This window comes from Periplaneta americana, chromosome 11, assembly GCF_040183065.1.
Source record: "Periplaneta americana isolate PAMFEO1 chromosome 11, P.americana_PAMFEO1_priV1, whole genome shotgun sequence".
Lineage (NCBI taxonomy): Eukaryota > Metazoa > Arthropoda > Insecta > Blattodea > Blattidae > Periplaneta > Periplaneta americana.
The window spans coordinates 109,579,570-109,591,954 of record NC_091127.1 but is presented as its reverse complement, the minus strand read 5'-3'; the positions used below and the strand labels follow the sequence as shown (position 1 = coordinate 109,591,954).

Sequence of the window (12,385 nt, the reverse complement as noted above, 5' to 3'; positions counted from 1 at the left end):
GTATCTCCACACCGGCCGCCTAGGTAGCAGCACTAGCGTTGTTCGCGCGCAGAACTGCTAGCTGTCCGGTATTATTTAGTAAGGTATTTGATATCACTCTGCTTCTGTTATGTAGAGGTATATATCGGACTGCCGCGAAAACCTCTTTCTATTATTATATTATTATAATTATTATTATTATTATAATTATTATTATAATTATTATTATTATTATAATTATTATTATAATTATTATTATTATTACTATTATTATTATTATTATTATTATTATTATAGTCATTATTATTATCGTAATTATTATTACTATTATTATTGTCATTATTATTATTATTGTTGTTGTTATGTTTGTTGGATGCCTATAATTCTGACATTAAGAATGAATTTACAATAACGCTTTATATACCCATTGCTGACAACTGCAAAGATAAAAATGGTAGTAATCTGATGCTTGTAATAATTAGTAAAGACATGTGGACAACAATAAAACTTAATTTGCTAAAACCGTAAAATTTCCAATATATTTTACCTTCTATTCATTTATTGGGCCTAAATAAAAAAGCTAATTTTTATTGTTCTATCAACACAGAGACAAAGGCATTAGGCCTAATAAAGAATTTTGTTGACTCACGTTTTATGATCTCTCGGAAATCGAAAGTACGATTTGGAGCAATTTGTAATGCTGTAATTGTAGCAATTACAAACAGCACATATTCACCCTGACATTTTAACACAGCACTAATTAATGAAACTCTTACTTAGCCCAACAACAATATGCATTGCAGTTGATTACAGCTTGTTTCGCTAGTATCTCCACACCGGCCGCCTAGGTAGCAGCACTAGCGTTGTTCGCGCGCAGAACTGCTAGCTGTCCGGTATTATTTAGTAAGGTATTTGATATCACTCTGCTTCTGTTATGTAGAGGTATATATCGGACTGCCGCGAAAACCTCTCTTTCTATAATCTTACTCTCAAAACTACTTGTAAAAGTGGTGAGGTATAAAAGAAACGTTATAGTCTGAGAGGTTAAAAAGAAGGGAAGGAAAAAAGAAGGGAAGGAGCAATCCAAGCAATTATGCTTGAAATCGGTGCGATGGATATGACATCAAACTACACCTTCTACGTCCCATAATCCTCCGCGAAATACTGCCAAATGTTCAATTGTTACTGTCTGTTTCTGTCATACATAGGCTATACGGTTGAGAATGGATGTGGAGGTAACAGGAGTATTAGCAGTTTATTATATCAATGTACATTTCACTTATAGGCTATTTATTAAGTGTTGTGGTTGTGACGTGGTGGTGATGATCCATTTCAGTAGACACTCTCCACTGAAATACGACTCGTATGTGACTTCAGCCTCTATAGATAGATAGGCTACTGTACATATTTCGATATGTTAAACACTGTCTGTTTTTTAACATTATGGTAGGTGTTAAAATGACCATTTTTATTACACCTAGATAAACAATTTTGACGCAATTCCATTTTTCTTCGTTGTTTGCCCTATCCAAAATTGACCTAACAAAGCAGCCGACTCTTCCATGTTTTGTGTAATACGACCCTGAGGAGGAATCCTGTCAACATTTTCGGAATGTCGGAGTAGGCCTAATTGAATCTCACGGTTTCGAAGCCCATCTACATAATTGCTGTCAAGACTTGAGATTCAACATGGAACTATGTTTACTTTTGACAGCAGTGGAATTTATATTGCACCGCCTATCAAAATCGTTGGTTGACTGACAACTGAATTGTTTTCCTTTGTGTAGCCTCAACTTGTTCTATCCATCAGATGACAGGTCGATATCTTTGTTCTTGACAGATATCGACTTAGTGCCGCAAGTTCGTCGCACCGAAGGTCGAGATAGCCAACCTATAATCTAAAAATGTTAAGGTTCGGGTAAAAATAATCTGAACATGAGAACGAGTCGAGACTCAAAGAGTATAAAAAGAAAAGTCGTGCGGGCTTGCATTTTTTCTGTGAAAAATGGCTTTAGTGTATTTCATATTATATTAAATACGTAGCAAATAAAACTAAGACATTTACAACGCATTTATTAGAAGTATAGGGCCTACTTATTGTCATCACAATAGTATGGTCCTACAAAAGAAACTATGAACATGAATCCCCCCCCCCCCCAAGATAATATCAGAATGGTTCTAACTGCAGGAAGAGAAATATAAGGAACAAAAGAACAGTTTGGTTGGAAGATTGAGATTGAAATGATACATAATTGAGAAGTGAAGAATTGAGTAAGCATTAAATGGTTGCAAGAAGTTGTTACATATTATAGCATTGTAAAGCCAAATAAATAAAAATAATTTCTTATGGATTAGAAATATGACTTTTAAAAAGGAAAAAAAAAAGGTTATAAATTACTAGTCACTGAAATGAATTATTCGGCATAATTAGGAAAACTTACAAGAAAGTACCAAAGCCGAAATAGTAGGCCTGTAGTTAGTGAAGAATGAATGTACAACATCCTGAATTATCTATTATTAATATTACACTGTGGGTATGTTAAAGAAAAGGAAGAGTAAAGAGTACCAGAGGATATTTCTAAATGAATAGGGTAACATATATGATGGATGGTGAAAAGAGGAGCAGGGGGGGGAAAAAAAAACTTTCACTTGCTTCCGACATGTAACAATGTGCGGAGGTTTTCACACGGCACCTCTTTGAGCCCAACTGTCTATATTTAAACTTATTTCATCCCTTCGTTACACATTTGCTTGTTCAAATATTATTTCTCGGTGATGTCTATAATTCATAGGAGAATAACTGGACCTGTGACTCACTTTGTAGATAGGTAAGCAGACACCCAGACATATTACTCGACCGAGGCCAGTGGAGTCCTGCGTTCATAATACCGCATCGCTATAGTTTACATAGCGCGGCTCCACTCGACTTGGTCGAGTAATAGCTCATTTATTTATTTTATTTATTTTATTTATTTATTTACTTATTTATGTAGGTATTTATTTACGTCTGTTCATTTGTTTACTTGTTTATTTGTTTACTCGTTTATTTATTTGTTTCCTAGTTTGTTTATTTGTTTTTGTTTATTTCGTCGTTGTTCCGGCAATAACTCCTATGTGAAATATTTATTGATTTTCAGATTTTTGCTCTATTAAATAACTTAAATAGTGATACAGCAAATAAAATCTTCTATATTTCTTTCTTTCGAAAATGTAAGAATTCACAATCTCCTATGCACTACTGCCATAGAAGAATAAACGTGTTTTTCTTCCTACTGAAAAATTCATATTTTGCACATACAACGACGATTTATTTATTTATTTATTTATTTATTTATTTATTTATTTATTTATTTATTTATTTATTTATTTATTTATTATTTTTCATTTACTTGGTTGTTAATCAAACATTTCACGGTCTCGACTTCGAGTGTACTAAACTTCACTGAAAGAATAGCTATAATAATTGTTTTGAACTGGGGATTAGACAGGAACATGAGAGAGTTAACTGTGACACACTTCAACCTACAGAGCGTTTACTAAGAAGTGAAGTTTTGATCAGGTAAATGTCGTTGGTCTTTTTAATATTTTAGGCGGAAATAATGTGTAGCCTATATCTCCCCTATATCGAGCACGAGAAATTTTTGTATTTCGTTGTAGGGACATATAACACAGGCTGAAAGGACATCAACATATATATATATATATATATATATATATATATATATATATATATTATAGCTGACTTCCATTCAGTGCAGTTCAGTTTAGTTCGTGACAGTGGACTCAGTGAGTACACATTAGAATCTTAATTTATGATACGTATATTATGAAGGAATCGTACAAAAAGTGTCGTGCTGCATTTCTACAAAAATAACCCGGCGTTCAACAACCATCTGATCCAACAAAGTGAAAAAAGTGAGACAAACCGGCTCAATTTTTAATAAACAAGAATACACATAAAAATTACGTTCTAACTGAACACAAATCTCGATGACATACAATTTCTGACGAAATCGTTAAGAAAGTTATCTCAACAGGCAGGTGTATCCAAGGCATTACCTTGGAAAAGGACTAAATTGTTAAAACTAGAGTCTTATTGGGCAATAATAGTTCATAAATTTAATGAAAATAACTATGCCTATAAGGTTCAATTCTATCGATAGAGATAAAATCTAGCGTTTTGTTTAAAAATCGTTTCAAAAGATATATGTTCATTAAAAATTAGTCCCAGCACTTATTACAAGGAGAGCCAATAAATTACATCTATAATGTAATGTAAAAGTCACGAGATTTTATTGCCGAAAGCTGACGCGCTCAGTTACAGCTATGCGGGCTGTTTCTTGCGCCTGTCACTCTATTCAGAACGTTGGTGATTTCTCATAAACATGATATAAAATAGTTGGCATCGTAAATGATATTTTGACTAAATCTTGAAATTTGCAGGAACAAGTCGTCTGCAACCAAATTTCAAAAGGATGGCCTTGAGTTCGATTCTAGCTGGTTGCACGAACATATTTAACATCCAAATGGAATGTTTCTGGACATAGGTTCCTATAAAAAAGTTGTTCATTGTTGTCTCCTCTATCATCCCTAAGAGTTCGTAACATAGTCACTGAATCACCATGTGTGCATATGTGTGTGGCTTATTTATTTATTTATTCACTTATTTACTTACTTATTTATTTAGCTACTTATATATATATATATATATATATATATATATTTATTTAGTTATTTATTTAGTTACTTATTTACTTATTTATTTTTCGTTTTCGTTTAACTTTCTCCTGTTATATCACTTGGACGTCAGTGCCTGTCGGGGAGGGAATAATTTTCTCTGTACCACTCACTACGAGGGGGGACCCAAAAATAACCGGAATGTTTTTTTTTTTTTTTTTCATTTTTATTGAACTCTACATTCACAGTAATTTAGTCCCCTTCAAAGTATTGTCCATGTGCATTAATGCACTTGTCCCAACGCTTTTGCCACTGCTGAAAACAGTGCTGGAACTCTTGAGGCAGAATACTGTTCAAAGCCGTTAGCGTGTTTTCTTTGACGTCATCCACATCACTGAATCGTTTCTTTTCAGACATTTCTTCATCCGTGGAAACAAAAAAAAAAAGTCCGACTGAGCCAGATCGGGTGAGTAGGGTGGGTGAGGTACAAGCACCATGTTGTTGTTTGTCAAAAACTGTCGGACCGTCAGAGCTGTGTGGGCTGGAGCATTGTCGTGGTGAAGCAACCAGTTCCCATTTCTCCACATTTCGGGCCGTTTTCGTCTCACACTCTCTCGTAATCTTCGTAACACATCCAAATAGAAATGTTGGTTCACTGTTTGCCCTGGCGGAACGAACTCTTTGTGGACAATGCCATTCAAATCAGAAAAATAAATCAACATTGTTTTCACATTGGATCGCACTTGACGTGCTTTTTGGATCGTGGTGAATTTGGAGTTTTTCACTGGCTCGATGCTTGCTTTGTTTCTGGATCGTACCCATAGCGCCAAGACCCATCCCCAGTCACAATTCTTTTAAGAAAATTTGGATCGTTCTGCACTTCACTCTTCAAGTCGCGGCAAACTCTCACGGGGTTTTCTCTTTGGTCGTCTGTGAGCAAGCAAGGAACAAATTTTGCAGACAGCCGTCTCATGTGCAAATCTTCGGTTAAAAGTCGCTGGACCGTGCTCCATGACAGGTTTGTTTGCTCAGAAACTTCGTCAATGGTCTTTCGACGATCTTCATCAATTGCACGTTTGATTTTGGCAATGTTTTCGTCATTTCTTCCTGTCGAAGGACGCCCGGGGCGTGGCATGTCTTCAGTTGACATGTTGCCAGATTTGAAACGGGAAAACCACTCGTGGACCTGTGATTTCCCCAAAGCATCACAGCAAAGGCTTTCCGAAGCATCCCAACGGTCTCGGCTGCAGTTTTTCCCTAACAGAAAACAAAATTTCACACACACTCTTTGTTCCTTGTGGTCGGCCATCTCACTAATCGCCAAACGGTTGAAACAGGAACGCAAACACAGCACCACAAACAAACCACTTAACTCAGACTGACGCCAGCTCACTAACGGTCGCGGGAGACCCTAAACTAACACCACCTAACAGCACAACTCGTAACTACAACGCATGCGCGCGCAACAGTTCGGTTCCGGTTATTTTTGGGTCCACCCTCGTACACACCGACACACATGTAGCCTGGGATCAACAGAGCGGTCCACACCTGTGGAGTAACGGTCAGCACGTCTGGCCCGAAACCAGGTGGCCCGGGTTCGAATCCCGGTCGGGGCAAGTTACCTGGTTGAGGTTTCTTCCGGGGTTTTTCCTCAACCCACTAGGAGCAAATGCTGGGTAACTTTCGGTGGTGGACCCCGGACTCATTTCACCGGCATTATCACCTTCATTTCATTCAGACGCTAAATAACCTTAGATGTTGATACAGCGTCGTAAAATAACCCAATAAAATAAAATAAAATCAACAGAGCGTAGGGGTATCCCCAGAGACACACAGGACAGCACACGAACAAAAGGCATCCATTCATGCCCGAGGCGAAATTCGAACCTACGAAACTTCGGACTATATCGCCTAAGGAAAGCGCTTTAGACTGCCTAATTTGTATGCATTCTAAAAATCGAAAGCATTACTTAATTAGTCTTAATTTAATAGACCAAGACTTTTGAACAGTATTTCAAGAAAATGAACTATATAAATCGGTATGTTGTTGGTACCATCTTGAATAGAATCTCTGCGAAACAGGCAAAACAGTTAATGGGAAATTGTCGCATTCACGGTAAAGGTTTGTATTGTATGGGATATATGAAATCGCTGAATCTATGCTAGCAAATTTTGGTCCCGCAGTTAGTAACGAAGTTTAGCTTCTATATTTCTTCATTCTGTAGCGTTTCGAGCACGATCCAGTAATAAAGGCTGATCACTCGCTCTTCATTGCAGAGTCGCACATCTCCAAGACGAGTGGGGGCGGAGACTCCAGCGGGCGCAAAGCTGCAACCAATTCACCCCCGGCAGCGTCAGATAAGTGGGTAGCGTCGCTCCGGAGACGTGACCCCGAGATCCAACCCGCGCTGCCCGCAATCAACCCTCGAGGCCGGTGAGTGGAATCATTTTTTTTTCTTTTGCGTTCTTGATGAAATAACATAGTTTCGAGATGACGGAAACGCACGTTGTCAGCATCCCGATATTCTTCAGTATTACGTCAGTGTCGTTATAGTAATATCATAGTATATACAGTTACGAAGCTTGAGTTGTGAGGGTGCTAGGAACAATAGTCTGTGTCAGTACTATTTCGCATTGTCTGTAATGAGGCGATATTAGCTATCCTAGTGGTTAGCAACTATCTATGGATACATATTCACTACGTATTGAGCTTCGTGACTATATATATTAGACTGTGGTAATATGTTGTTGTTTTCTAATGCCAGGCGTTTCACAATAGTCATTTGACCTCTTGCACTCCAGTATTTTTCAAAGATATTGTCATGGTTAGCCACTGAAGCACAGATTTTGTGTTGTTCAGAATCCATTAGTTTGAGTAATAATAATAATAATAATAATAATAATAATAATAATAATAATAATAATAATTAGTTTGATCTGAAATTAAGTTTATCGAAAAAAGAAGTTATTCATATTGAGCGATCTTCAGTTGTTTTCCAAATTTTTTCAATTATCGTCCGTATTAAAATGCAAGTGGTACATTGGAAAATGCGCTATTATGACTTCGTTCGGCAGAATATAAAAGTGATACAGGGAAATTCTAGACTCGCTCCACAACCTTCAGCATAGAGCCTTACATTCGTGCACACTGGCTACGTTGATAATGGTTAGGTAGTTGTCTGCTTGCTCTCAAATGATAAAGAAAGCAGACTTTCTGACTTGTCCACAAATAATCTGGTGCTGCTTCATTCAATTTCCGGGAACGAAATTCAATAATACAATATATTACAATAGTATCGATTTATAATTTGATTTGTGTATAAAATTCATGACACAAAACGACGATTGCTTGAGCAATACTCATAACAATGTAGTTCTAAGTGACTAAAACTGATTTGACTCAAATGATACCATGTCACCACATGGTGCAGAAACGAATCTAAAACATGGAGTCTTATAACACGGTGAATACGATAGTTCCCCAGGTAATTTTAGTTTTTATCCAGTATATCATACCTTTAAAAAAAGTTCAATAACTTAAAATTATTTAAGGTGAAACATTTGTCCAACCTTCGATATTTTCGTCGTAATTGATATGATGACAAATGTGAATATTCATTCATTCATTCATTCATTCATTCATTCATTCATTCATTCATTCATTCATTCATTCAGTGTTCTGTCCAGAGGCAGATCTTTCACTGCAAACCTAGCATTCTCAAATCTTTCCTATTTTCTGCCTTCCTCTTTGTCTCCGCACATGATCCATATGTCTCAATGTCGTGTATCATCTGATGTCTTCTTCTGCACCAACTCTTCTCCCGTTCTACATACCTTTTAATGCATCCTTCAGCAGGCAGTTTCTTCTCGACCAGTGACGCACTCAATTCCTTTTCCTCTTCCTGATCAGTTTCAACATCATTCTTTCTTCACCCACTTTTTCTAACACAGCTTCATTTCTTATTCTGTCTGTCCACTTCATACATTCCATTCTTTTCCACATCCACATTTCAAATTCTTCTAGTCGCTTCTCTCCATTTCGTCGAAAAGTCCATGTCTCTTTCCCGTACAATGCCACACTCCATACAAAGCACTACTTCACTAGTCTCTTCCTTAGTTCTTCCTCCAGAGGTCCGCAGAAGATACTCCTTTTTCTACTAAAAGCTTTCTTGGTCATTGCTATCCTCCTTTTGACTTCCTGGCGGCAGCTCATGTTACTGCTTATAGTACACTACAAGCATTTGAAGCTGTCCACTTGCTCTACTGACTCATTTAGAATTCGAAAGTTTACTGTCTTTATTTTTCTTCCTATGAACATGGTCTTCGTCTTGTTTGCATTTATTTTCATCCCATACTACTCACGACTGTCATTTAACTCCAGTATAAATGGTTGAATGATGACAAGGTAATTATTACAGTTTTCCACCATAAATTCCGTTTGTACAAGTCAGAATTTGACCCTGGTACAGCCAGACATGAAAAACTAACACCACAACACATCTTCTGACAAATCTTGAATAAAAGTAGATACTAAGCTGAAAGATTTTGAGAAAATAAAATAATTTAGAACTGTAGTCTTCTTTTCTGTTTCCTTTATCGTGCGGTTTTCGAAGACTTACAGCTTTTTATTTTCGTCAGAGGCCTCTGCAATCTCACGAGACGACGTCTTGCAGAAACATTCGCGATCTCGATCGACAAAGCAAGACAAGAAACTTGGTAGGAAGAAAGACAGTTAACCAGTACTTCTCTCTCTTTTTTTTTTATCAAAATTTATTTCCAAGATTCATAAATGTGCGATAAGATATATTTGATTTTGTTTACGAGTTTTATGCCTACTAGAAAATTTTAACGTCCCTTAAAAATACGCTGTCCCTGATCAGATTTAACACATGAGTTTCTATAATTTAGACCTAATACACTTCTCTAGATAAGTCCTTACTAAAGCTCGCACAAATTTAATTACGTATTAAAGAATCGACCTTTTTAACTTAAGAACTCGCTATGTGTTACTCGAATATTTTAAAATAGTTTTACTTTGCTACCCATCAAGCTACACTTCAAAAACCAGTGGTTCACAGGTCACACTTCAAGAATCTCAGGACTAACAAGCAAATGTTCTGATGAGGGTAGATAAAAAAGTTATTTTTTTTTACTCCACCATGTTAATAATGTCAAAAGAAGTGCTTATACAAATTTTGGCCACTCGACCACAATTACGAGGCCGTCCAGAGAGTGATTTTCCCTGGGGCCGTTTATAGCAAAAAGCACAATTGCATGGAAATATTTATTGAAACAGATACAGCAATTGTTGCGCTATTTGTCAACATATCCCCCACTGGAATTGAGACATTTGTCATACCATGGGATCAATTTTTGTGTCGTAGAAGTCAGCCGCCTCAGATCGGAACCAGCAGTTGACTGCGTCTGCACCTCTCTCTGTCGATCCCATGATATGAGAAATATCTCAGTTTCGATGGAAAATATGTTGAAAAATAGCTCTACAATTGCTGTGTCGGTTCCAATAAATTTTTCTAATGAAATTGTGTTTTTTCTATTAACGGCCCCTGACAAAATTATTTTTTACGGTCCTCGTAATTGCGGTCGAGTGGCCAAAATTTGTAAAAGCACTTCTTTTGACATTATTAACATGGTGGAAGAAAAAAAATTAACTTTCTTATCTGCCTCCATCAGAACGTTTGCTTGTAAGATCATTTTGTTCTGCTAGCATTGCAAATGAAAGCAGATGAATAGCAATTTACCGTTCAATACTGTACCCTATGTTCCTTGCACATATGCGAATACTAGGAAGAAAGAATGAAAAAGCATATGAACACAGAAATGTAGTCTGGTGTTCATGGCAGCAAATCTAAAAAAGAGAAGCTTGTGCTGTGTTGTTGCAGGAGCTCCAACTACAACGTGAGCACAAATCGCAAGTCGCGGTCAGTGGACCGTCTGCCCCGGCCAGGCAAGGAACGCATCAGGGGCAACGCAGCGGCGGCGACGACGACGGCACCCGAGGGTCTGCGCCCCACCGTGAAGAAGCTGGAGCCCGAGCAGCCTTCCGTGGCAGGAGAGGAAGAGCGGGAGGAGCGTGTTTTCAACCCGGCAGGCTACGAGGCGCACCTTGTGGAAACCATCGAGAAAGACATCCTGCAACGCAACCCCGACGTGACTTGGAACAAGGTGGCAGGCCTGCATGAGGCCAAGGCTATACTGCAGGAGGCCATGGTGTTGCCAATTCTCATGCCTGATTTCTTCAAGGTGAAGTCTATGCTCACTGATGAAGTAGACATTCAGACACACACGAACTTTTATCTTAAAATGAGATTTCTACTTTGTTTCCTGCTCTTCTATGTATACGCCTCAAAGCCGGACACATAGACAATTAACCTGTAGTACTTTACTATTTTATTAATACTGCCATAGTTTCAGCACAACACTGACAATAAAGGTGGGGGGAAAGGAACTGGCCACCCTAACCCATTATCTCCTGGCCTAGTTGTCTCATGAGTGGTGCCTTATTAGCGTCACTTGTGAGGTCAGACCTGTATTAGGGCAGTTGACTAAACAAAAAAAAAAACTTATAATAAATCACTATTACGAAACTGAGCATGTTTTCTCACTACACGTCTTAACATCTTTCCCACAAGTTCTGCTTCTCTTATTATATTGTCAATGATATTCTCATATAGAGGCAAATCTGGTAAAGCTCCCTGTGAAGCAGACTTGAATAATTTCAAGGGAAAAAATTGTTCCGGGGCCCTGGTATCGATCCCGGGACCCTTCGCTTAGCGCACGAATGCTCTACCGACTGAGTTACCCAGAAACTACACCCGACACCATCCCAATTATTCATTCTCATATAGAACTTATATTCTTGAACTTAATTTAAAAAACTTACAGTGCACCCTGTTAAGGAAAAATACTTTGTTTCCTCCGTTGCACACAAAAGAACTTTTTATATTCCAAAGATTTTTAACACCGAATTTAACTTTTAAGTTATGTGGTTTAGGTAGATATGTAAGTAATGTTCCACAGATAAACGTGATGTAGGGAATTATTCGTAATTTGTAATCGTTTTTATAACTATTTATCGTTATATTGTGACAAAAATAAGTTATTAGAGTTTTATGGTATTACCACAGTCTAGTATATACAGTCACAAAGCTTGAGTTTTTGAGGGTACTAGGAACAATAGACTACTGGTACTATTTCGCACTGTCTGTGATGAGGCGATAGTAGCGATCCTAGTGATTAGTAACTATCTATGGATGCATATTCTCTACGTATGAGCTTCGTGACTGTATATACTAGACTGTGGTATTGTTGTAAATACACACAACCGAATGGTCTAAGGATATGTATTGTATATAAACTATACGTTATTTAAAAGGAATTTAATGATATTTTGTATATAAAAGCACAATTATATTATTTTAAGGCTTTTAAACAAATGAACTTAGTGTGGATAATAAATTGTTGATCATTTTTTAAGTATCACAAAATAACCTCTGATGTTGACCGAACGAATAATACTTGTCACAAAATATTTAAGATGTGACAATGAGAAGAAAAATTAATCAGTAAAGAATAGTTCCTCCTCTTGAATTTACAACCGCTCTGCACCTCTTGGGCATGACCAAACGGTGATATTAATAACTTCCTATTTAATGTGATTTCACTCAAAGTGAAAGCAAGTTCAAGTGTATGGACATCGTCGAGGTAAGGT

General features: G+C 37.3%; 1 protein-coding gene across 5 annotated transcripts in view; it reads left to right on the top strand.

Annotated features, from left to right (window-relative positions):
- kat-60L1 (katanin p60-like 1) overlaps window positions 1-12,385 on the top strand; it is a 216,707-nt gene that overhangs the window by 190,285 nt on the left and 14,037 nt on the right. For all 5 annotated transcript variants that reach the window (XM_069839855.1, XM_069839856.1, XM_069839854.1 and 2 more), the window contains 2 exons: window positions 6,934-7,090; window positions 10,557-10,917. In XM_069839855.1, coding sequence (XP_069695956.1) covers window positions 6,934-7,090; window positions 10,557-10,917 — 518 coding nt within the window. The remainder of the gene's footprint in view (window positions 1-6,933; window positions 7,091-10,556; window positions 10,918-12,385) is intronic.